The sequence below is a fragment of the Schistocerca cancellata genome, chromosome 2, assembly GCF_023864275.1.
Source record: "Schistocerca cancellata isolate TAMUIC-IGC-003103 chromosome 2, iqSchCanc2.1, whole genome shotgun sequence".
In the NCBI taxonomy this organism is placed as follows: Eukaryota; Metazoa; Arthropoda; class Insecta; order Orthoptera; family Acrididae; genus Schistocerca; species Schistocerca cancellata.
The window spans coordinates 1032476671-1032503541 of record NC_064627.1 but is presented as its reverse complement, the minus strand read 5'-3'; the positions used below and the strand labels follow the sequence as shown (position 1 = coordinate 1032503541).

General features: G+C 47.0%; 1 protein-coding gene across 1 annotated transcript in view; it reads left to right on the top strand.

The window, feature by feature from the left end:
- LOC126160730 (uncharacterized) overlaps window positions 1-26871 on the top strand; it is a 138005-nt gene that overhangs the window by 92684 nt on the left and 18450 nt on the right. The window contains exons 5-6 of the mRNA XM_049916925.1: window positions 10458-10543; window positions 17044-17197. Coding sequence (XP_049772882.1) covers window positions 10458-10543; window positions 17044-17197 — 240 coding nt within the window. The remainder of the gene's footprint in view (window positions 1-10457; window positions 10544-17043; window positions 17198-26871) is intronic.

The window sequence follows — 26871 nt, the reverse complement described above, 5'->3', positions numbered from 1 at the left end:
CCGTGATTTCCCTAAATCGCTCCAGGCTTTTCTTTAAAAACAAGCAACTTTTAATAATTTTGGGCCACACTGTAATCTTCAATTAACTATTCTTCTTAAATGCATTGTACCTTTCACAGACGTATTCTAGCTCACTTATCCACAATTCCTTGCCATGCTTAAAACACCATTCCAATGACAATCTCAATCATGCATCAGAACACCTCCACTTTAGGTCCGTATCTCACCACTCAAGAAAAGCAACTCTGTCTCTCTCTCTCTCTCTCTCTCTCTCTCTCTCTCTCTCTGCTACTGACTCTGCGCACGTTTGCGGTAACATACAAATTCTTTGGATTGTATACGATATGAACTTGCTTGACTTTGCCAGCGGTTTCTACTACAAAGTTGTTTACAATTTTAATTTTCTCAAAATTAATGAAATAGAAACATGTGCAAGAAATGATTTTAATATCACGTAATTTACTGAAAATTCGTGAGGCGCTGTATCATAGTGTGATATGGTCTTCAGTCCGAGGACTGGTATGATGCAACTCACCACGCTAATCTATCCTTCGCAAGCCTCTTCATCTCTGCGAAATTACTGCAACGTCCATTTCACGCAGCTTGCTGTATCCAAGCCTTGGTCTCCCTCTACAGTTTCTACCTACCACACTTTCTTCCAATCACTACATTGACGATTCCTTGATGCCTCAGGCCGTGTTCTCTCAACCGATACCATCTTTAATCAGTTTATGCGATACGTTTCTTCTTTCCCCAGATCGATTCCGTACCACCTCATGTTACTGGATCTATCCATCTAATCTTCAGCAATCACCACAAAAGCTTCTACAGGGCTATTACAAATGATTGAAGCGATTTCGTAAATTCACTGTAGCTCCATTCATTGACATATGGTCACGACACTACAGATACGTAGAAAGACTCATAAAGTTTTGTTCGGCTGAAGCCGCACTTCAGGTTTCTGCCGTCAGAGCGCTCGAGAGCGCAGTGAGACAAAATGGCGACAGGAGCCGAGAAAGCGTATGTCGTGCTTGAAATGCACTCACATCAGTCAGTCATAACCCCCCCTGCGGGTCCGGGGTAAGAATAGGCCAGAGGTATTCCTGCCTGTCGTACGAGGCGACTAAAAGGAGTTTCAACCGTTTCGGCCTTCCATGTGATGGTCCCCCTTGGGGTTTGACCTCCATTTTTCTAAATTTCTACAGAAGTACGAGCCTTTTGGGGAAGGACACCTTACGTGGTGTACCACTGGTCCTAAGTGCACTCAGACCTTGGCACTCCGCATTGCACCGGCGTTGTAACCATACCCACTATTACTCAAATTGGGCCTAAACGCCTTTTAGGTTGTCCAAGTTACGCCCATAGTGCGTCTCCATCTGCACCAGCGATCATGATGGACTTTCCATGGCACCAGAAATCCAGCACGGTAGCCAGCCCGTTGTGGTGGGGTCGTCATGTACCCTCTAGGTTGTAGCCCCCTGACAACACAGGGATCGTACTGCCGATACCTGAGCTGCACCCTCCCCACGTCGGCCAAGGAGTAGATGCCCGTCTCCTTGGGGCATCAGGACTCCCGGCAATGGTCATCCTGCCAGGTGGCCCTTGCTGCGGCTAGGTGGCGCCCGTGGGGAGAGCCCCTGGTCGGAGTGGGTGGTATCGGGGCGGACGTTTCGCAGATGAAACGTCACCACGTATCGGGTCGCTCTGCGGCCGAGTCTTTCAAAAGAAAAGGTACCGTTTCTAGTTCTGGTTCTCCTGCCCCTTCCCCCTTGGCCACTCCATGGGAGGAGGGACAGGCCCGCCGGCTTGGAGCGAAGTACTTCCCCCGCTATTTGGTCTGTTCTCGAACCGATGGGGGGACATTCGCCACCTCCAAGCCCATGTTCTTTGTTCAGCACATTGAGGACATCTTCGGGGAAATCGAGGCTCTCAGCAAGATGCGCTCAGGGTCCGTTCTTATCAAGACCACCTCCGCCACACAGTCGGCGGCGCTCCAGGCGTGCGACCGCCTAGGGGACATCCCAGTCTCCATTGTCCCACATCTGGCACTCAATAGGACGCAGGGGGTTATTTTTCATCGTGACCTCCTGCTACAATCTGATGAGGAGCTCAGGGCCAACCTGGAGCGCCGAGGCGTGCATTTCGTCCGGCGAGTCCAGCGCGGCCCCAAAGACCGTCGCATCGGCACCGGGGCCTTTATCCTCGCCTTCGAGGGGGACGTTCTCCCGGAGAAGGTAAAGGTAATGTGCTACCGGTGTGACGTGCGACCCTACGTTCCGCCTCCTATGCGCTGTTTTAGGTGTTTGCGCTTTGGGCACATGTCGTCACGGTGTGAGGCTGAGCCCCTCTGTGGCGATTGTGGACGTCCTCTTCGTGAGGAACATACATGCACCCCACCACCTCGGTGCGTTAATTGTCCTGGCGTCCACTCGCCTAGATCCTCAGACTGCCCCGCATATCAGAAGGAGAAGAAGATACAAGAAATCAAAACTTTGGATCGGCTGTCTTATTCTGAGGCCAGGAAGAAGTACGACCGCCTCCATCCCGTGCCGTTGACCACTTCGTTTGCTTCAGTTGTGTCCACTCCTTCCGCGGTATCCTCACCCGTCTCCTGTCCACCCTCCGCCTCCTCCGCCCATCAGGGGGCTCTGCCTCCACCTCCCAAATCCCTCCCTTCCAAATCCTCCTCCCCCGTGGCCCCCACCCCCTCTGCCCCAGGGGCCACCCTTCCTCCTCCTTCTGCCCCCACGCCACCTGAGAAGCGATCCTCTTCTCAGGCGTCCATCGGGGAAACGTTCCGGACCCCGGCTTCCGAGGTCCGGCGTTCCAAAACGGACCCAGCGCGTGAGGACCTTCTTCGGGTCCAGCCCACCATCCCTGTGCCTCCTCGGCCTTCCAAGAAGGCCTCCAAGAAGAAGTCTCTATCCCCCTCTCCACCCCGGCGTGTTTCGTCTGACGCTCCATCCGTGAGTCGCCGCTCCCGGCCGTCCTCAGTTTCGCCGGGACGCTCTGCTGCCAGGTGCTCAGCTGGCCTTTCGTCGGCAAATGATGCTGCCCCTCCTACACAACCAGGGACAGCGGCCGCAGCTGGCGACCAGTCGATGGAACCGGATCCGCCTCCCGTCGGTTGTAGCGTTGTTCCCTCGCAACCTGGCCCTCCGCGGCCGTCGAGGTGACCAGCTCTTCCCCCGTCTCGTTCCCCCAACTTTTTGCTAGCGATGGCGTTGTTTCATTGGAACATAAGAGGTATTCGATCTCATCGGGAGGAATTACAACTGCTCCTCCGCCTGCACTGTCCGCTCGTCCTTGGACTCCAGGAAACCAAGTTGCGCCCGACTGACCGTATTGCCTTTACCCACTATACCTCGGAGCGGTATGACCTCACCCCTGTGGACGGTGTCCCAGCTCATGGTGGGGTCATGTTGCTCATTCGGGACGACGTCTATTACCATCCCATCCCATTGACCACCCCACTCCAAGCAATAGCTGTCCGTATTACTCTTTCTGCTTTTACTTTTTCCGTTCGTACCATCTACACTCCACCATCGTCTGCTGTTAGTCGGGCTGACATGTTGCACCTGATCGTTCAGCTTCCCCCGCCGTTTTTATTGTTTGGCGACTTCAATGCCCATCATCCCCTTTGGGGCTCTGCTGCATCCTGTCCAAGAGGCTCACTCTTGGCAGATGTCTTCAACCATCTCAATCTTGTCTGCCTCAATACCGGCGCCCCGACTTTCCTCTCGGAATCCACTCATACCTACTCCCACTTGGACCTCTCGATATGTTCTACCACTCTTGCCCGTCGGTTCGAGTGGTATGTCCTTTCTGACACCTATTCGAGCGACCACTTCCCCTGTGTCGTTCGTCTCCTGCACCACACCCCATCCCCACGTCCTTCGAGCTGGAACATACTGAAAGCTGACTGGGGACATTACTCATCCCTGGCGACCTTTCCGGACCACGATTTTCCCAGTTGTGACAGTCAGGTCGAATACCTCACGGCTGTTATCATCCATGCTGCCGAACGTTCCATTCCTCGTACTACTTCTTCACGTCGCGTTTCCGTCCCCTAGTGGAACGAGGCTTGTAGGGACGCTATCCGTGCTCGACGACGTGCTTTACGCACCTTTCGCCGCCATCCTACGTTGGCGAATTGTATTGAATACAAACGACTCCGAGCGCAATGCCGTAGAGTCATCAAAGACAGCAAAAAAGCTTGTTGGGCCTCTTTCACCGGCTCTTTTAACAGTTTTACTCCCTCTTCCGTCGTTTGGGGTAGCCTGCGCCGGCTGTCGGGCATTAAGGCCCACTCCTCGGTACCTGGCCTGACCTCAGGTAATGCGGTCCTTGTTGATCCGGTGGCTGTCTCCAACGCCTTTGGCCGCTTTTTCGAGGAGGTTTCAAGCTCCGCCCATTACCATCCTGCCTTCCTTCCCAGGAAAGAGGCAGAAGAGGCTCGGCGACCTTCCTTCCACTCGCTGAATCTGGAAACCTATAATGCCCCCTTTACTATGCGGGAACTCGAACGTGCGCTTGCACTGTCCCGGTCCTCTGCTCCGGGGCCGGATGCCATTCACGTTCAGATGCTAGCACACCTATCTCCGGTGGGCAAAAGCTTCCTTCTCCGTACCTACAATCGCGTCTGGACCGAAGGTCAAGTCCCCATGCGTTGGCGTGACGCCGTTGTTGTTCCAATACCCAAACCCGGGAAGGATAGACACCTTCCTTCTAGTTACCGCCCCATTTCTCTTACAAGCTGTGTCTGTAAGGTGATGGAGCGCATGGTTAATGCTCGGTTAGTCTGGATTCTTGAATCTCGACGGCTACTTACTAATGTCCAATGCGGCTTTCGTCGCCGCCGCTCCGCTGTTGACCACCTCGTGACCTTGTCGACATTCATCATGAACAACTTTTTGCGAAGGCGCCAAACGGTAGCCGTGTTCTTCGACTTGGAGAAGGCTTATGACACTTGTTGGAGAGGAGGTATCCTCCGCACTATGCACAGGTGGGGCCTACGCGGTCGCCTGCCCCTTTTTATTGATTCCTTTTTAACGGATCGAAAGTTTAGGGTACGTGTGGGCTCCATATTGTCCGACGTCTTCCTCCAGGAGAACGGAGTGCCTCAGGGCTCCGTCTTGAGCGTAGCCCTTTTTGCCATCGCGATCAATCCAATTATGGATTGCATTCCACCTAATGTCTCAGGCTCTCTCTTTGTCGATGACTTCGCGATCTACTGCAGTGCCCAGAGAACATGCCTCCTGGAGCGCTGCCTTCAGCGTTGTCTAGACAGCCTCTACTCATGGAGCGTGGCAAATGGCTTCTGGTTCTCTGAAGAAAAGACGGTTTGTATCAACTTTTGGCGATATAAAGCGTTCCTTCCGCCATCCTTACATCTCGGTCCCGTTGTTCTCCCATTCGTGGACACAACTAAGCTTCTAGGGCTCACGTTGGACAGGAAACTGTGTTGGTCTCCACATGTCTCTTATTTGGCGGCCCGTTGTACACGTTCCCTTAATGTCCTCAGAGTTCTTGGCGGTTCATCTTGGGGAGCGGATCGCACTGTCCTGCTTCGCTTGTATCGGTCCATAGTCCGATCGAAGCTGGATTATGGGAGCTTCGTCTACTCGTCCGCTCGGCCGTCCCTCTTACGCCGGCTCAACTCCATCCACCATCGGGGGATACGTCTTGCGACCGGAGCCTTCTATACTAGTCCTGTCGAGAGTCTTTATGCTGAAGCTGCCGAGTTACCGTTGACCTACCGGCGCGACGTACTGCTGTGTCGGTATGCCTGCCGGCTGTCGTCTATGCCCGACCACCCCTTCTTCGCCGATTCTCTCGACCGTCAGTACGGGTTGTATGTCTCTTCCCTGCTGCCCCCCGGAGTCCGCTTCCGTCGCCTGCTTCGCCAATTGGATTTTGCCCTCCCTACCACCTTCAGAGAGGGTGAGAGCCCGACACCACCTTGGCTCCAGGCTCCGGTTCATATTTATCTCGACCTCAGCTCACTCCTGAAGGATGGTACTCCGGCTGCAGTGTATTGCTCACGGTTTGCCGAACTTCGTGCTCGACTTGCCGGTCACACCTTTATTTACACCGATGGCTCCAAAACTGACGATGGTGTTGGCTGTGCCTTTGTCGTCGGGGCCGCCACATTTAAAAACCGGCTCCTCGACCAATGTTCCAGCTTTACGGCCGAGCTTTTTGCTCTCCATCAGGCCGTTCAGTATGCCCGCCGCCGCCACCACCATTCATCCTATGTACTCTGCTCTGACTCACTCAGTGCTCTTCAGAGCCTTGGAGCTCCCTATCCGGTCCATCCCTTGATTCAACGGATACAGCAGTCCCTCCATTCTTTCGCTGTTAACGGTGGTTCTGTCAGCTTTCTGTGGGTTCCCGGACATGGAGTGCCTGGGAATGAGGCTGCGGATGCTGCAGCCAAGGCTGCAGTCCTCCTGCCTCGGCCAGCCTCCCATTGTGTCCCGTCATCCGACGTTCGTGGGGATGTATGTAAGAGGCTTGTGTCGTTGTGGTGGGGTGCTTGGTCATCCCTCCACGGAAACAAGCTCCGGGCAGTAAAACCGCTACCAACTGCTTGGACAACATCCTCACGACCATCTCGGCGCGAGGAGGTCCTTCTGACCAGGTTGCGGATTGGGCATTGCCGGTTTAGCCACCGCTACCTGCTCTCCGGTGACCCAGCCCCGCAGTGCCCTTGTGGTCAGGCATTAACAGTGCGCCATGTTTTATTGTCGTGTCCCCGTTTTAGTCAATTTCGTGTTGTCCTGTTGCATGGGGGCTTAATAAAATGAAATGCAAATACTTTTTTAATTTCCTGTCGCTGTATGTCCGATTACGCAAGTCTCGTAAACGGCTGGCCCTGACAACTAATTGTTACGCTATCTGACTGCATAGAATGACAACAAAGAATGAAATGAAAATTTTCGTTAACACAATTAATTAATTAAGTCCCCAGCAACTATAAAACCTACGAAACCAAAGCACAAGTATAACTGTTCTGTGTGTGGGAGTGTGACTCAACGCACATCTGGCACGGTTCTTCTTCAACAAGACAAGAATTTTTAAATATCATTTATACTGACGTGATAAAAGAAAATTGGAAATACTATAATTGTGCAAGAAACCCAGAATTACACTCTAATACAAGAACACACGCCAGATGCTTTGTTGACTGAACCTGTAATGAAGCATTATTCAGGACACACAAATAATAAGAAAATAAAGAACAGTAGTTAGTTACCTTAATTTATATTGACGAAAAGCACTCAGGTCATTACAATATCTCCATTGGAACATCATCTACTATCTCTCCCATCACATAGCTGCATAAAACATCGAACACACACTCACTACTACCCCATCTCATTCCAACTTCAGATACAAGCAGTGTCCACCACAACTGCTCGGCAAGGACTGCCTGCCGCTACCTCTCAATGAGCACTGCCAGTGGAGGCGGCGGAACAATACTCTCTCTGGCGCAATTTTTGGCGCTGTGGCTCAGTGTAGCCACCTTTCATACAGTGTAGCCACCTTTCACTGTCCCTACCATCTACTTTACCGGATGTTTTAGCTGATGACGCTCGAGCAGCTGCTCGTATTCTGCGTTTTATAACTTTAACTGGCTTGTCCAAAGATATTTAATCTTTTTTACTTATTTTGTCTGCATCTTTGTCGGGTCCTTCTGGTGTCCCCTCCATCCCCTTGAGTTTTACCAGAATGCATGTGCTCTAACAACAGTGACTGGGCGCTAATGACCTCAGCAGTTGAGCGCCCTTAAACCCAACCAAAAAAAAAAAAAAAAAATCAGTCATAACAGTGCAACGACACTTCAGGACGAAGTTCAACAAAGATCCACCAACTGCTAACTCCATTCGGCGATGGTATGCGCAGTTTAAAGCTTCTGGATGCCTCTGTAAGGGGAAATCAACGGGTCGGCCTGCAGTGAGCGAAGAAACGGTTGAACGCGTGAGGCAAGTTTCACGCGTAGCCCGCGGAAAATTGGCTCATGCCACAACTGGAGACCGACAGCGCCGACTTCATCTTTCAACAGGATGGTGCCCCACCGCACTTCCATCATGATGTTCGGCATTTCTTAAACAGGAGATTGGAAAACCGATGGATCGGTCGTGGTGGAGATCATGATCAGCAATTCATGTCATGGCCTCCACGCTCTCCCGACTTAACCCAATGTGATTTCTTTCTGTGGGGTTATGTGAAAGATTCAGTGTTTAAACCTCCTCTACCAAGAAACGTGCCAGAACTGCGAGCTCGCATCAACGATGCTTACGAACTCATTGATGGGGACATGCTGCGCTGAGTGTGGGAGGAACTTGATTATCGGCTTGATGTCTGCCGAATCACTAAAGGGGCACATATCGAACATTTGTGAATGCCTAAAAATTTTTTTGAGTTTTTGTATGTGTGTGCAAAGCATTGTGAAAATATCTCAAATAATAAAGTTATTGTAGAGCTGTGAAATAGCTTCAATCATTTGTAATAACCCTGTATTATATTGTTTTCTGGATAGTTCAGCGTCCATATTTAACTTCCGTAAAAAGCTATATTGCAGACAAACACCGTAAAATGACTTACTTACACAGGGTGGCAATTATTCAACTATATGAAATAAAATCGTCACGGCTCCTGAACGGTTTGCGCTGGGACGTTCAAACAGCACGGTTGGCCGCGGGACAGGATGAGAATTAGCATGGCTTGGTTTAGCGACGAAGCCCACTTTCTTTTGGATGGGTTCGTCAATAAGCAAAATTGGCGCATTTGGGGGACTGAGAATCTGCATTTCGCGAACGAGAAATCCCTTCACCCTCAGCGGGTGACTCTGGTGTGCCATGTCCAGTCACTGAATAATTGGTGCGAATTTCCTTCATGGCACGTTAACTACCGAACGGTTCGTGAAGGTTTTGGAAGATATTTTCATCCCCGTGATCCAAAGTGACCCTGATTGTTGCAAGACAGAGCTCAGCACCATCGAAGCAGGAGAATGTTTGGTAGCCTGGAGGAGTGCTTCGGGGACCGCATTGAGTCACTAGTGTACTCAGAGGCCACTGGTATGGGCGTTGATTGGCGGCCATGTTCTCTGGATCTGAACACATGCGACTCCTTTTTATGAAGTTGTATTAAATACAAGGTGTACAGAAATAACACCAAAACCATTTCTAAACTGAAAACAGCTATTCAGTAGGTCGTCGACAGCATCCATGTTAACGATACTTAAACAGTTCATGCAGAATTTCGCTTTTCGTCTGTGCCACATCACACTCAATGATGGCACGCATATCGCATATGTCATAACCTAAATCCGAATAACTGTAGTGACGTTCACATGTTGAATAAAGTGTGTGCACGCTGTAGTTTGTAACTACCACAGGTTTTTTCAGAGTTCAATGATTGTCACCCTGTATTAGGCGTTAATGTGTTCCTCTTTTTCAGAAATTTTCTTGCTATTGCCAGTCTGCATTTTGTGCCTCTTTTGTTCTCCGGCTATCATCATTTATTTCGATGGTCAAATACTAACTTATCTATTACTGTTTCATTGCCTAATCTAACTCTATCAGCATTTCATTTAATTCGATTACACTCAGTTGCCCTTCTTTTAGTCTTGCTGATGCTCACCTTATACGCATTTTCGTATTTTCTAGACACTATCCATTCCATTCAACTGTACTTCCAAATATTTTGCCGTTTCTGACAAAAATACATCGTCGGGAAACTCAAAGTTTTGATATGTCCTGCAGGAACTTTAATTCCTTCTCCAAATTTCTCCTTGGTTTCCTACACTGCTTAACCATTTTAGAGATTGAATAACATCAGGGACAGGCTACAACCTTGTCTCACTCACTTCTCAAACACTGATTCCGTTTCATGTCCGTCGACACTTAAAATTACGTTCCGATTTTTATACAAGTTGTGAATATCCTTTCAATCCCTGTCGTTCATCACTACCACCTTCAGAATTACAGAGTGTGTAGACCAGATTTGCTTAATCTACAAATGCTATGAACGGAAATTCCCCTTTGTTCAAACTATCTTCCAGAATAAGTTACAGATTTATCACTGCCTAACGCGTTCCTACATTTCTCCCAAACCTAAACTGATCTTCGCTGAGGTCAGTTTCCACCAGTTTTTCTTTTCTTCTGTAAATAATTCGTGCCAATATTAGGTAACCAAGGCCTGTTAAACTGTATTCACATCTGTCAGCACGTGCCTTCTTTGGAAATGGAATTACTTTCTGAAGTCGGAGGCTATATCGCGTGCCTCATATGTCTTGAATGTTGACAAACTGCAGTCTTAAGAGCTGGAACGGTTTCTTTTTTAAAATTTCATTGATAGGCCATTGTTGCTCTCGCTGTTGCGGGTAAATTGCTACGAAAAGCATTTCTTTGTAGTTTAATGATCAGTGATGAGTGACATGTGTGTTGCAGTGATCATGCTATCCAGCATCATCCTGACCACAGTTGGAGCGCTGCTGGTCATCTTCAACATAGTGCTCATCCTGGGATCCTGCAACGTAAGTACACAAGTGGTTCACTAATGTTTCAGATGTGCTGCAGAACAGAACTGGTACACATGCTTATACCATTAAGCGAGAATAGACATCTTGCCGTACCAGAAGCTGCATTTCAAGCCATTGCGTCACCCCGAACCAATGAGAATTGCATGTTGTTTGTGTGGTCGTGTTAGTATCGTACCACGTGGGATTGATAAAGGAAATAAAGAACCGACAAAGAAGAGCAGCGCGTTTCGTTACGGGTTCGTTCATTAAGCAAGAAAGTTCCACGAAAAGACTCTAACTACTCCAGCAGCGGACACAACGAGATTCGTTTGCATCACTGTGAAGTTGACTTTTAGAATTCCGAGACCATGCTCCCACAGGCGAATCAAACAACATTTTGCGTTCTCCGACATATATCTTGGAAAAAACAGTGAGGGTAAAATCAGAAAGATTCGAGCAAAGGGTTGGGAGGGGGGGGGGGCGGTGTTCAGTGATTGGGGGAGGGGGTTGCTAGGCTACGGCTACATCTCAAGTACTGTCTACCATACATGGCAAGGTAGCCGCCAAAGTACAGATGCAAATGTAGAACTGATACCCGTGTTCTCAACTGCTCTCTCTTGTCAATGTTCTACGTGTAAAGCTACAATCGATCTTTTTTTTTATCACTTAATCGGACGAACGTAATATTGTAAAACCCCGTGAAAATTAAGTACGATCGTCTTCCTAGTGAGATCAACATGATACCATGACACATAAAAGTTTGTAAAGAGGTACGCTATTATTTTCTAAGTTTATGATATGTCTTTGGTAATTTTATTGTCTTCTGCGAGGGTTGAATGAAAAGTAATGCCTCCACCTTCGTTAATTTGGTTTGGATGGGAATATTTTAATAAATGAAACGCAGAAATAAACCTTAAAATGTGGTCTTTAATTACCAGTATTCACTTTTCCACATAATAACCAGCCAATTGGATACATTTCTGTCAACGAGGAAAAAGTTTCCTGGAGACGTCTCCGAAGAAGTCGACACTCGTTTCCGCAACCACAGTCTCACGGTTCTCTCAACGTCTTCATCAGAAGCATAGTGATGTCCCCACAGATCGTCTTTCATTATTGGGAACAGATGGAAGTCAGGCGGTGCTAAATCTGGACTGTATGGAGCATGCCGTACGATGGTGAGATTGTCTCTGAAGTTCTGCTGTGGTGACACGTGAACTACGTGGTTGTTTGGCACTGTCATGCTGCAGGAAAACATTTCCATTTCCCTTTTCCTTTCGGACCCTTGTTAGCCGACGTTTCAGAGTTCGCAGCGTTGTGATGTAACGCTCTGAATTTGGTGCTCCACGATCAAGGAAGCATGGATAACACCATTTGCGTCCCAGAACACTGTGGCCATGATTTATCCAGCTGAGGGCTGCATCTTAAATTTATTTTTCTGGGGCGAGTCTTTGTGTTGGTATTCCATAGACTGACGTTTCGACTCCGGGTCGTAGAGGTGTACTCACGTTTCGTCTGTCACAGCTGAATGGGGAAAGGCGTCACCTTCATTCCCGTAACGCAAGAGGAGTTGCAGGCAAATGTCAAGTCTGTGCGCTTTCATTTCAGGAGTCAGCATCCGGGGTACCCATCGTGCACAGATCTTCCCATAACCAAGAAAACCAATAATGTGACCCGCACGTTCTTGTGGAATGCCAATTGTGCTTGCAATTTCTCTCTGAATAATACGACGATCGTCCTGAATCAATTTGTCAACTTTTTTTTGTGCAACTCGGTGGTTGCTGTCACAGGACGTCCAACGCTTTGCTTGTCACGCAGGTCAGATTTTCCCACCTTAACATCTTTAAACTTACTCGCTCAACGATCAGTACTCACAGCAACACAATCACCATGAACTGCTTTCATTCCCTGACGAATCTACTTTGGGCTGACACCACCTGCTGTCAAAAGAATTAAATGCCTGCACGTTGCTTAAATCGCATTGATCGACCGTCTGCGCAGGGTTCTATATTTTACACTGTAACAACTACTTTAGCTGTAGAGAAGAGGCTACGGAACAAGCCAGTACCTGCCGCATATCAATGCTGCCAACTGTTGAAGAGTAACGAAGGTGGAGGCATTACTTTACAGTCAACCCTCGTATGTTCCACCAATATTTCGGATCCGAAATTGCTGTACCATACTGGACAGGTAACCTGGGTTGATAGCGATATGGTGGGCTCAGTTGTTAAACAGTGTTCATCCCGTTACAAATAATGTCTGTTACAATTATTATAATACTTTCATTCAGTTTACACGTATTTATTCCTTGTCTCGTTCAAACCAACACCCTTTCCTAACAACATGGTCGGCTGGTGTTTCCACATTTTCATACCGCCCTGGAAAGTTCTTTTGGAAGTTCCTTCTATATCCTTGACCACTTCTCCTTAATCTAATAAATAGTTTTGAAACGTTCAGCACTGATATTAATTTTATGGCATTTGGTCTTATGATTGTGACGACTGAGGAAGGATAATCAAATGATTTTTTTGGTACAGAACTCGTAAATTGACAAAGATGAGAGGAGGAGAGAACTACTACTAGAACTTTGGCGATTTTTCTTGAAATTCCTCGTGTGACTCTTTCGGAATTCTTGATAATAACGGTTTGTCCCAGAGAAAATCATTAAGTGGGACATTAGAGACATTCTTCACCTCAGAAGTGGACATTAATTTACTGTTTCTTTATTTAAGAGGCCGTTACCTGCCAGGTGTAGAAGTAAGAAACCGGAATTTCTCTAGCCGTCAGGGTAAGGCCCGTGAGACCGCGTCCGCAGCGCCATCTGATTCCTGTAACGGTTGACGACGAATATCAACACCCAATAACCTAAGTTCCAAACATCGGTATCTGTTTCAAGCACATAAACATGTAGAGTTTTGCGCCTACGAACAACGATTTGTGGACAGCATTGGTTTTCTGTTATCAGTTGAAGAAAACTGCTACAGAATCGCATCGAATGCTCGTCGAAGCTTTCGGCGAACATGCTCTTGGGACAACAGTGTGTTTAGAGTGGTTCAGAACACTCAAGTGGTTAATTTGACGTGTCTCTCCCCCCTCCCCCCCGGAGTTCTTTTGTATTCCCCTCCTCTGCCGTTCCCCACTCCCTGTCACGTCTGCCCAGCACCCCCCCTCCCTCTTACGGGTTCTCGTTCTCCATCGGCTCCTTTCCCCCCTGCCCCCCCCCCTTATTTTTCCTCCCCTTCCCTCTTTTCTTTCCCATCATCTGTCCAGGTTCCCCGCGTCTGCCCTTGGCTGTGGTATGTCATATTTGTGCCAACTTTTTAGTGCAGTGTTCAAGTGAATGTTCAGTGTTCTTCGTCTTTCCAAACTGTTGCGAACAGAAACCAGTCTGTCGCCGTGTTTTTAATTGTCTATTATTTTACTTATCTGCTTCATATGTATTTTATTAGCTTCATCAACCCTTTATTCTATGTTTAAGTTCCACGATTTTCCGCCATGTTACCATTTAAGTCTCCGATTTTATCGCCTGTTTCTATTAGTTATTATCTTCATCTTTTTAAAACAAATTCTGTAGGCTGAAGAGCGGCATACTAAGCTGCTGCCAGCCCGCCCCCTTCGGGGGCAATCGAAAAATAAAAATTGACATGAGAAACGACTATCGTGGGAAACCACAGAAAAAGTTCGAAGACAACTATTTGCAGGCTTTATTGGATGAAGATGATACTCAAACTCAACAGGAACTCGCGGAACAATTGAATGTGACACAGAAAGCCTTTTCTCTTCGGTTGAAATCTATAGGGAAGATGCAGAAAGTGGGGAAAATGGGTTCCGCATGAACTGAATGAAAGACAGCAAGCAAACCGAAACACCACTTGTGAAATGCTGCTCGCCAGACACAAAAGAATGTAGTTTCTCCATTGAATAGTGGCAGGTGTCGAAAAATTGATGTATGCTGAGAATTGTAAGCGTCGTAATTCATTGGTGAATCCATGCGAACCATCGACATCCACTGAGAGATCAAATCGCTTTGGAAGGAAGACAATGCTCTGTGATAGATGGGGATCAGAAATGTGTCATCTATCATGAGTTGCTAAAACGTGGTGAAACCGTTAACAATGATCGTTTCCAACAACAAATGATAGATTTAAATCGAGCATCACGTGAAGAACGACCGGAATGTGGAAAAGGGCAACGTAGTCATATTGATCCATTATAACGCCCCATTACACACAGCAGAGCAACGGCCTTGCCGCAGTGGATACACCGGTTCCCGTCAGATCACCGAAGTTAAGCGCTGTCGGGCGTGGCCGGCACTTGGAAGGGTGAACATCCGGGCCGCCATACACTGTTGCCATTTTTCAGGGTGAACTCAGTCTCGTGATGCCAATTGAGGAGCTACTCGACCGAATAGTAGCGGCTCCGGTCAAAAAAACCATCACAACGACCGGTAGAGCGGTGTGCTGACCACACGCCCCTCCTATCCGCATCCTCGGCTGACGATGACATGGCGGTCGGATGGTTCAGATGGGCCACTTGTGGCCTGCAGACGGAGTGCTTTATTACACCAGCAAAACGGGTCAGGGAAACGATCGAGGCTTTCAGGTGGGAAATATTAATGTGGCTTACTCTCCAGACTTGATTCTGCCCAATTATAATCTATTTGCAAGACTGGGACACGCTCTTGGTAAACCTGTACGAAGATTGCTCGCTGATTGGTTCGCCTGCTGGAGAGTTTAGGGTAATGTATAAATAGCAATGGAGATTATTTTGATTAAAATATGTTTGTCACTTTCAAACAGACATGTTCGTCTATATCGGTCGATCGTCCGCTCCAAGCTGGATTATGGGAGCTTCGTATACTCCTCTGCACGGCCATCCATCTTACGCCGCCTCAACTCCATACAACATCGGGGTTTACGACTTGCGATCGGAGCATTTTATACCAGTCCCGTAGAGAGTCTTCATGCTGACGCTGGCGAATTGCCACTCACCTACCGGCGCGATATACTGCTTTGTCGGTATGCCTGTCGGCTACTGTCAATGCCCGACCATCCGTCTTATCGTTCCTTTTTTGACGACTCTCTTGACCTTCAATACGGGTTGTATGTCTCTGCCCTGCTACCCCCTGGAGTTCGCTTTCGTCGCCTCCTTCAACACCTTAATTTTTCACTCCCTGCAACCTTTCGAGTGGGTGAGAGCCGCACGCCACCTTGGCTCCAGGCTCAGGTCCGCGTTCACCTCGACCTCAGCTCGCTCCCAAAAGAGGTCACCCCCGGTTCGGTCTACCACTCCCGTTTTTTGGAACTTCGTTCGAAGTTCATCAACATGACTTTCATTTATACAGATGGCTCTAAGACCAATGACGGGGTCGGGTGTTCCTTTATTGTCGGGGCACAAAGTTTCCAATACCGGCTCCATGGCCATTGTTCGGTCTTCACAGCTGAGCTCTTTGCCCTCTACCAGGCTGTTCTTTACATCTGCCGCCACCGACATTCTGCTTATGTCATATGCTCAGATTCCCTGAGCGCCATCCAGAGCCTCAGTGATCCGTACCCGGTTCACCCTTTCGTACACCGGATCCAACGCTCTCTCCAGCAGCTGGTGGACGTCGGTACGCCGGTTAGCTTTCTGTGGGTTCCTGGCCATGTCGGTATCCCTGGGAACGAAGCTGCAGATGCCGCGGCCAAGGCTGCGGTCCTCCAGCCTCGGACAGCTTCTTGTTGTGTCCCTTCGTCCGATTTTAGCAGGGTCATTTGTCGGCGCGTCGTGTCGCTGTGGCATGCCGATTGGGCTGCACTTACCGACAACAAGCTTCGGGCCTTAAAACCTCTTCCCGTGGCTTGGACGTCCTCCTCACGCCCTTCTCGGCGGGAGGAGGTCGTTTTAGCAAGGTTAAGAATTGGACACTGCCGGTTCAGCCATCGCCATCTGCTGACGGCTGCGCCGGCGCCGTTCTGCCCATGTGGGCACTTGCTGACGGTTAGGCACATTTTAATGCCCTGTCCAGATCTTACCACACTGCGCCTTGATCTTAACCTGCCTAATACTTTCGATGCCATTTTAGCGGATGACCCACGAGCAGCTGCTCGTGTTCTTTGTTTTATCAATTTGACAAACCTCGCTAAGGACATTTGATGATGTTTTTTAATCCTCTGCCTGTCCGTCTGTCTTTTATTGTGTTTTCCCTTTTAGTTGTTGTTGTCAACTTGTGCCTCGCGGTGCATTTTTAGAGTAGTCAGGGCGCTAATGACCATTGAAGTTGTGCGCCCTAAAACCACAAAAAAAAAAAAAAAAAACAGACATGTAATTATTGCAACCAAATTCCGGTTTCATACTCCCACGCCTGGTAGTTTTAGTTACCTGTTTTTCGAAGTATCCTAATTTTTACTGTTCTACCTTGACACTTATTTTAGATTTTAACAAACTCCTTAAATTACACTATCGTGTCACAACTGGGCGCTGTTGTTGAGGCGTACTGGTGGACTCTCATATGGCCGTGATGTCGTGTTGTGTTCCAGGAGCGTCGCGCGGCGCTGCTGTGCTGGCTGGTGGTGGACTACTGCTGGCTGGCCGTGGTGCTGGTGGCCCACAGTGGCGCCGCCACGCTCGCCTTCCTTTCCAGCTGCTCGGGCACCGGCTTCGTCATCGCCGTCGTCGCCATTCCAGCTCTCAGTAAGTAAAGTTACTCCACGTATTGACAAGGCTGACTTGCACCGCTGTACCTACACTGCTGGGAAAAAAATGCAATAGCCTCAGGGACAAGGCCATTATATTGGCGAGTGAGGTGACAGGTGTTTCATCATTGTAAGATACATGATAACAAATTTAGATCAAGTAAAACATCTGTCAGAGAAAAAGGTGACCACACAATCGTATTATTACAGTGTCCCCCTCTGGCGGCAAAGCAGGCGTGTACTCTCGCTCACAGACGATCAAAAAGGTGCTGAATGGCATCCTGTGATACTGTACCAACCTTCTTATGCCTTTTGTTGATATTCAGCAATGTTTCTCGACAGCCCTGGAGAAGGAATAAATTATCGAAATGCGTTCAATTCGCAACATATCTAGTGATCTTGTTGGCCAGGGTAGTAATCCTGCACCACAAAGAGTACGTAGCGTCATAGTAGCCGTATGCAGACATGCACTCGTGCACTGTCCTGCTGAAAAAGCACTTCATCTTCATATCGAAGAAATGGCAGCACCACGGGAATAACACCCCTGTGCAATGTAGCGGGCACTTCACCCGGCAGAAACTCCAAATGTGACAGCGTGTCGTAACAGATGTTCGCCCCCCCCCCCTCCCCTCCCCACCGTCAGCCGCGAAGCCTGGGCAAGGACCCGTCTCCCGTAGGCGAGTGTGCTCTGGAATAAGCAGCTCACCACCTCTACACAATACAGGGTGATTAAAAAAGAATATCACAACTTTAGGAATTTAAAACTCTGCAACGACAAAAGGCAGAGCTAAGCACTATCTGTCGGCGAATTAAGGGAGCTATAAAGTTTTATTTAGTTGTACATTTGTTCGCTTGAGGCGCTGTTGACTAGGCGTCAGCGTCAGTTGATGCTAAGATGGCGACCGCTCAACAGAAAGCTTTTTGTGTTATTGAGTACGGCAGAAGTGAATCGACGACAGTTGTTCAGCGTGCATTTCGAACGAAGTATGGTGTTAAACCTCCTGATAGGTGGTGTATTAAACGTTTTCTGTGCCATTTCAGCCAATAAAGTTTTTGGTCCCTTTTTCTTCGAAGGTGCTACTGTAACTGGACTACAGTATCTGGAGGTGTTAGAGAATTGGCTGTTCCCTCAGCTCGAACAAGAAGCACAACAATTCATATTTCAGCAGGATGGAGCGCCACCACATTGGCACTTATCTGTCCGTAACTACCTGAACGTCAACTACCCGAGGCGACGGATCGGCCGCCAGGCAGCCCGTGACAGAGCACTTCATCACTGGCCTCCAAGAAGCCCTGATCTTACCCCCTGCGATTTTTTCTTATGGGGGTATGTTAAGGATATGGTGTTTCGCCCACCTCTCCCAGCCACCATTGATGATTTGAAACGAGAAATAACAGCAGCTATCCAAACTGTTACGCCTGATATGCTACAGAGAGTGTGGAACGAGTTGGAGTATCAGGTTGATATTGCTCGAGTGTCTGGAGGGGGCCATACTGAACATCTCTGAACTTGTTTTTGAGTGAAAAAAACCTTTTTAAATACTCTTTGTAATGATGTATAACAGAAGGTTATATTATGTTTCTTTCATTAAATACACATTTTTAAAGTTGTGGTATTCTTTTTGAATCACCCTGTATAAGTGTACGTCCATCACTTGCGTACAGAAACGACCTACCCTCATCGCTGAAAAGAACAGTATGACATTGCACACTCCAGTCAACTCTTTTACAACACCAGAGTACCCACGATTGAAGATATCAACGTTTCAGCGGTCCCTGTCCAAATTCACGCCTGTTCTTATCCTGCTGCAAGGAGATAGTTCCTAGTGCTCCCTGATCACGCAGCAGGTGCAACATGTAGCCTTACAGGGAGTTTCAAAAAGGGATTTACAACTTTAAAAATTCATATACATTTATTGGAAGAAGATACAGAGCTGGGTTTAGTGTTATTTTGTACGGAAACACATGAAGTGTTTTTACCTCAAATTAAGGATGTTGTAGGTGGCTTCCGCTGGTTATCCTGCACACATCCCATCGGAAGTCAGTTTCTTCCAAAACTCGCTGTAGCATTGCAGGTGTAACTTGCTCAGTGGCGGCGTAAGTTTTTGCTATAAGTTCAGGTAGAGAAGCCGGCATAGGAGGTACAAACACGATATCTTTGATGAATCACCATTAAAAAAATCCAGTGATTTCAGTTCTCGGGAACGTTGGGGCCATGCAATTGGCGCATGACGGCCAATCCATTGACCTGGAAAGTGGTGACTAAGGAAATCCCGGACGTCAGCCAGGTAGTGGGGCGGTGCACCATCTCGCATGAAGTAAACATTTCGTTCTTGGTTTTGCTCATCGATTTGTGGTATCAAAAATTGTTGTAACATATGCAGGTACACTATCCCGTTGATGGTTCTCTTACGGAAAAAAGAGGCCGTACTCTTGCTCAATGCACAAAAAACGTTCAGTTTAGAGCTATAACGAACTTGTTACAATATTCGACGTGGATTTTCACTGCCCCAAATTCTGCAGTTACGTATGTTAATCTTGCCACTTAAGTGAAAAGTCGACTCGTCAGAAAAGATGATTTTTGTCCAAGAAATGTTCATTCTAATGTAATCAATTGAACGTATCCGTACAAAAGTACTTCAGAGAAATTTTATCAGTATGTTTTATTGCTAGCACTATCGTCAATCTCTAAAGTTCCAAATGCAAACGGCTTCTCATAATAAGCCAAACAGATGTAGGTGGGATTTGCAGATCGCAAGATGCACGCCGGGTCGATTTCGTAGGGCTGTCGACAAAAATTTTTTACTCGTCACGTCGTAAGATGTGCGTAGGCGACCTGATGGTTTCCAATGTCTTACCCAGCACCCTCTTTCTACAAAACATTTATGCCACTCACAAATTTTAGGCCTGCTAGGAGGATCTTTAGTTTTCTTGGTACGGAAGTTACGCTGAACTGTTGTCGCCGACTTTGATTCTTCAAACCAAAACACACAGCTAGCACGCTCGGTTCCAGTGAAGGGAACCACATTTAAGCAACTTCCGCTCGCGCTCCTTTCGATGCGATTCGGCGCTAGCGAACTACGCCAGACGAAACTTGATGTATTCCTCTGCAATTGACACTACAATCACCTCTGTAGGTACTGTGAATTAATTTATATGAATTTTCAAACTTGTAAAGTCCTTTTTGAAATACCCTGTATTTCATCCCTGGATAATGTTGGTCCTATAGGTGTGGGATTGTTCGACAGATCTCCACTGACAGCAGCAACACGGCACTGACATGTCTAGCATCGATCTGGAAACCCGACGCGGTCACTGCGACGCCTTTTAAATACATCTACATAATTACTCTGCTATTCAAAATAAAGTGCCTGGCACAAGGTTCAATGAACCACCTTCAAGCTATCTCTCTATCGTTCCACTCTCGAAAGGCGCGCGGGAAAAGCGAGCACTTAAATTGTTCTGTGCGAGCCGTCATTTCTCTTATTTTATAGTGATTATCATTTCTCCCAATGTAGGTGGATGCCAACAGTATGTTTGCGCAATCGGAGGAGAAAACTAGTGATAGAAATTTCATGAGAAGATCCTGTCCTAACGAAATACGCCTTTGTTTTAATGATTGCCACTTCAATTCACGTATATGTCTGTGGCACTCTCTCGCTTATTTCGCGATAATACAAAACAAGCTGTCCTCCTTTGAACTTTTTCGATGTCAGCCATCAGTCCCACCTGATGCAGATCCCACACCGCACAACAATACTTCAGGATTGCGTGGTGTAAGCAGTCTCTTTAGTAGACCTGTTGCACCTTCAAAGTGCTCTGCCAATGAATCGCAGTCTTCGGTTTCTCTACCCACAACATTATCTATCTGATCGTTGGAATTTAGGTTATTTGTAATTGTAATCCCTAAGTATTTAGTTGAATTTACAGCCTTCACATTTGTGTGACTTATCGCGTAATCGAAATTTAGCGGATTTCTTTTAGTACTGGTGTGAATAACTTCACGCTTTTCCTTATTTAGAGTCAATAGCCACTTTTCGCACCGTACAGATATCGCGTCTAAATCATTTTGCAATTCTTTTTGGTCACTTGATGACTTTACAAGACGGTAAATGGCAGCAGCATCTGCAAACAATCTAAAAAGGCTACTCAGATTGTCTTCTATATCGTTAATATAGATCATGAATAATAGAGGGCCTAGAACACTTCCTTGGGGAATGCCGGATATTACTTTCGTTTTACTCGATGACTTTGTCTATTACTACGAACTATGACCTTTGACAGGAAATCACGAATCCAGTCGCACAACTGAGGCGATATTCCATAGGCACGCTTGTGAGAAACAGTGTCGAAAGCCTTCTGGAAATCTAAAAATACGGCATCAATTTGACATCCCCTGTCGATAGCAGTCATTACTTCATGAGTGTAAAGAGCTAGCTGTGTTTCACAAGAACGATATTATTTGAATCCGTGTTGACTGTCTCAATACATCGTTTCCTTCGAGGTAATTCATAACGTTGTTCAAGGTAATTCATAGCTGAAGCTAATCAGTAGGCTTAAGTACACTTCTATGGGGCATAGTTAAACCCTAGGATGAATATTACAAACACTGCTCGCCTCTGATTTCAGCTTAGTTACTGCCTATACAGTCAAAACAGAGAGCGTATCTACAGGCTTCCAGAGCGCCATAGGCCGCCCTTTGTGACCGAACGGTTCTAGGTGCTTGTCTGTAACCGCGCTGCTGTTGCTACAGTCGCAGATTCGAATCCTGCCTCGGGCATGGATGTGTGTGATGTCCTTAGTTAGGTTTAAGTAGTTCTAAGTAGTTCTAAGTTCTAGGGGACTGATGACCTCAGATGTTAAGTCGCATAGTCCTCAGAGCCATTTGATTTTTTTGTAGCGCCGTATTATCGTCGATGACCGTGACAAGTTAATCACTAACGCTTGTAACGTCCCCTTAGAACAATTATACATGACTGTGTTTAAACTGACACACAATATTTTTTTTAGCGCAACGCAATCTGACTTTCAAAAATCCCTACAAAAGAATGGCCCTGACTAACATTAACCTATACCTTCCACAAATCATTTACCTCACAAAAATCTTCATTACTCGAACTACTGCAATACAGCGAGCGCCACTACTGCCAGCTAAATAAAAGATTCAAACTACGGAAGGCACTAACTACTGTTAGGGATAGTTAGCAAATGAAAGATTTTAATAGAGAACAAACAATGTATTTACCTTAATAGTCATAAAAAGTCATAATATATATAGCAGTTCATGACATCCAGTCTTACAAATTTCAAAACTCCGCCATTTCTCTCCCCACATCCACCACTGCTGGCGGCTCACCTCCAACTGCGCAACGCTACGCGCTGTTAACATCCAGCTGCCCAACACTACAATGGCAGACAACAATGCAAACTAGCCACAGACTGCACACAGCGCAGTCAGTGATTGTCATACAGAGCGCTACGTAACGTTGCCAATAAGAAAACATAAACAGCCTACTTACACACTTCAACCTCCAACCTCTCAGTATGCACATATTGTACCCCGCTACTACTGAACACAGTTCTTGAGGAACACTATGTGTTGAGGCAGAGTAACTTCCGGTGCACAAATTAGCCAGACTACATTCATCAAGTATTTGATAATGAGAAAAGTTAGTGACTTCCAGAACACTTCACAAGTAATTCCAATCATTTTCGGAACATTTCTCGCTGACACCTCTGCATAAAACAAAAAGTAAAGGATAGGAAAAATGTCATCGCTTAATACATTTTCGCTGTTCGTGAAGTAAATCTTCAACATCAGGCGTGACGTAATAATTTATTAATTATTTATTAGGTAATTGTGAAGTCAATATGGCATGAATGTGCGGGACACCCCGAGGAGGTGAGTTCGGCCGCCAAGTCAGAGGGTTTTTTTCCGCGCGAACGGTTGCCTCCTTCATTCTGATACGTGTGAGTTGTGTCGTATGTGTAGTTTTAGAATGTAGGTGAATGTAATGGATGCATGTATAGTGTGGTGTTATATTCGTGTCGTACGCGGGGAGTGATGAGAGAAATGATAGGGTGTAATCCAGTGGCAACACATAATCTACACCACAACAGTGTTGGAGATGCCCTCACTTCATGGATCACTGCACGGAGGTCTGGAATTTAATCGAGGACACTGGTGCAACGACTGTCGATCAGGAGCTTTACGCCACCACTACCTCTCCTCTCCGTGCCGGCGAAATACTGGTAGCAAACGTTTAATCAACCTCCAGAATTACCCCCGGTCGGGTAGGGAGGAGATTGAGGAGGCGGTAGTTGGAGAGGGTTACTGCTATAATTCTGATGCGGTGCAAAAATCAGGCGAGTAAGAAGGAAACGTTCCATAGTACATTTAGTTCAGAGGCCCGCGAGGTTTTATCCAGTCGCCCACCTTTATAAGCAGGCTTTGCTTCTCGAGTAAACTGGCACTCTTCCTTTAGCAAACAGTGAGTATAGTAACTTGAAAGTGTCATTCGACCGTAGGCGATTCATGTGTGAGTGTAGAGATATATTTGGTTTTTGACGGCCAGAGAAAGAAGAAAGAAAGTGAAATTCAACATCCCTCATATAGCATGCTCCTCACGAATAGCACTAAGGGGGGCAATGAACTTTACGTTCTCGTCCGACTGACCGACCACCACAATTTGGCCCATGGCTTTGTCTCAGTCCGGTGACAGCGACCTGCACCCCACCACCACCAGTCCTCACCATGCCAGCCAGATACTGGCTGTCGAAGTTACCGCCATCGCGAAGATTCAAACCTGCTACTTCCAAATGAAGTGCTACTGTAGCAGCCTACTTTGCGTCGGCTACAAAGGTGGACATCACCAACACTGGAATTGTATCCTGACACGCCGGCGTAATGCGAAATTTGCCAGTAGATGCCACAACAGGCGGCCCGGCCAATATAAAGGGATGTGTGTTGTCAGTAGAGAAGCAATAACAGCAGAACAGGTCGGTCAGGAGAGCTCCCTGATATCGAACGAAGACTTGTCAATGGATGTCACTTGAGTAAACGACCCATCAGGGACATTTCAAATCTGCCCAAGTCCACTGTGTTGGTGATGCGATTGTGAAATGAAAAAGCGATGGGGCGACCTCACCTAAACGAAGACCAGGCAGAACCGACGGACAGGAGTCTTCGATCATTCCGAGTCGCATGAGTCAGTGGTGATTACCAAAGTGCTATATTGCGAGGGATTAGCCGAGCGGTCTAGGGCGCTGCAGCCATGGACTGTGCGGCTGGTCCCGGCGGAGGTTCGAGTCCTCCTCGGGCATGGGTGTGTGTGTTTGTCCTTAGGATAATTTAGGTTAAGTAGTGTGTAAGCTTAGGGACTGATGACCTTAGCAGTTAAGTCCCATAAGATTTCACACACACACCAAAGTGCTATTAGCAGTCCAGATGGCCAAGTGACTGTCGGTGCGGACCTAGGAGGAGTAGGGTAAAGTGGTTCAACAGCTCCTGATAACGCACACATTTGTCGTCATTGCTAAGCGAAGTTTGAGATGATGCAATTTTGCCGTGTATGACTGGAAAAACAGATTCGGATTGAGAACACGCAATTTTGGAAATTTATGGTAATATCTTATGGGACCAAACTGCTGAGGTCATCGGTTCCTAAGCTTACACACTACTTAATCTAACTTAAATTAACTTACCGACACACACACATACACACACACACACATACACACACATACACACACATACACACACACACACACACACACACACACACACACACACACACACACACACACACACACAACGCGCGCGCGCGCGCGCGCTGAGGGTAGCCGCGCGGTCTAAGGTGTCTCGTCGCGCGCGCGCGCGACGAGACACCTTAGACCGCGCGGCTACCCTCAGCAATGAAGTAAGTATGGACTTGTGTTACGGTGTGGGAGTGTTTTTCGTTGTTTGGGAGTGATCCCTTTACGGGATGAAGGAACCGCTGCCTGCGAAAGGCTATTGTTTTACAGCTTTTTGTACTCCCTGCAACATAGGAACAATTCTAAGGCGATGTCCATATCAGAATGTCAGTGCACCCTGTCATAAAGCAGCATGCATGAGGCAATGGATTGTGGGCGATAATATTCATCAAATTCACTGTTCTGCCCGGAATCCCTCTCTCAACCCTGTGGAAGACCTTTGCCATGAGTTAGAACGTAGTCTTTGCTGCAGACCGCAGCGTCCACGATCACTGCCTTCTCCTGTTTTGGCTCTTGCAGAAGACTGGGCTGCCATTCTTCCAAGTTCAAGCCTTGACGATGGAGAACTGTGTACACACCCCATATCAATGTCCACTAATAGGTAATTTTGATCAGGTAGTGTAGAGGAGTATGTTCTCTGACAACACTACTGCACCTTTAGTTGTAGTTATGTCAATAAGGAGATGACTTTTGTGACATTTATTTATTTATTTATTTATTTTTTCTTTGAAGTGGATGACCGAGTGGTTGTGTTCTCCATCTGAACTGGCCGAATGTCCATGAGTCATCGGAGCTACATTTCTAGACGTTAAACAAAGCCTTTTGTCTCAGTAATTAATGAATTTGAAGAGACCGGGAAAACAGTCGAAACGATTACCCATTAAAACAAAAAAGTGGCCTAGACGTTGTTCGTTTTTCTGTGCAGTTATTTATGACTTACTTCGATTTTTATGACAATAACACTTTTTTCTGTAATTGCTCTCCCGGGTTCGATTCCCGGCGGGGGTCAGGGATGTTCTCTGCCTCGTGATGGCTGGGTGTTGTGTGATGTCCTTAGGTTAGTTAGGTTTAAGTAGTTCTAAGTTCTAGGGACTGATGACCATAGATGTTAAGTCCCATAGTGCTCAGAGCCATTTGTAATTGCTCGGAAGCAATAACTTTTCCCCTATTATGAAGAAAGATACGAATTTCTTACTCTTACTACTTTGCTGCCTGCTCCTGTAGAGTTTATCTGTTCTCGAGACCGAAATTAATTTGTTAAACAAATTGTCGTAGTATTAGATGTGAAAATCCTTTTACGTCTCCAAAGGTAGTTTATGCAGAATTTACTGTTATTAATCTGGACTTACCATTTCTATGAGTCCAAAACACACGAGTGAATTTAAATTTATTCTCTGCTTCTCTACACTTCTACTCTGTGGCCAAGAAAAGCACGAATTACGCTGAAGATTCTTCTTTGTGGCAGCATTGAAAACTGTTGTCGAAATTAGAAAGCACCCGGTGTTGTCCTTCCGGGTGTTCTGCCAACCTGTTTCCATTTTATGCCAAATATTTCGATGGCTGAGCCAGCCAACATCTTCAGGTGCTGTAAGTTTTGGTGTTACGCGTTGTCGCTGCCTGGACTCCAACTAGACGGCAGACTACTGTTGGTCCTGCGCCATTACTTACAGCTCAGTTCGATTCCTGACGCTCACTATGCACTTTGATGCTCTTCTGTCATTCAGAACCTGCACTAGTATTCCGGAAAACGCAACTTCTCTCTGCGTTCCCAGTATTGGTGGACGTTATGGCCGGCGAGATCTTAATAAATTTGAAACCTCCGTCCCTGTTTGATTTTTGACACCTTTGTTACGGCACTCCTTAATTATATTGTCGCAGAAATTTAGCTTTTGCACTGCGATACTGGCCTCATCGTAT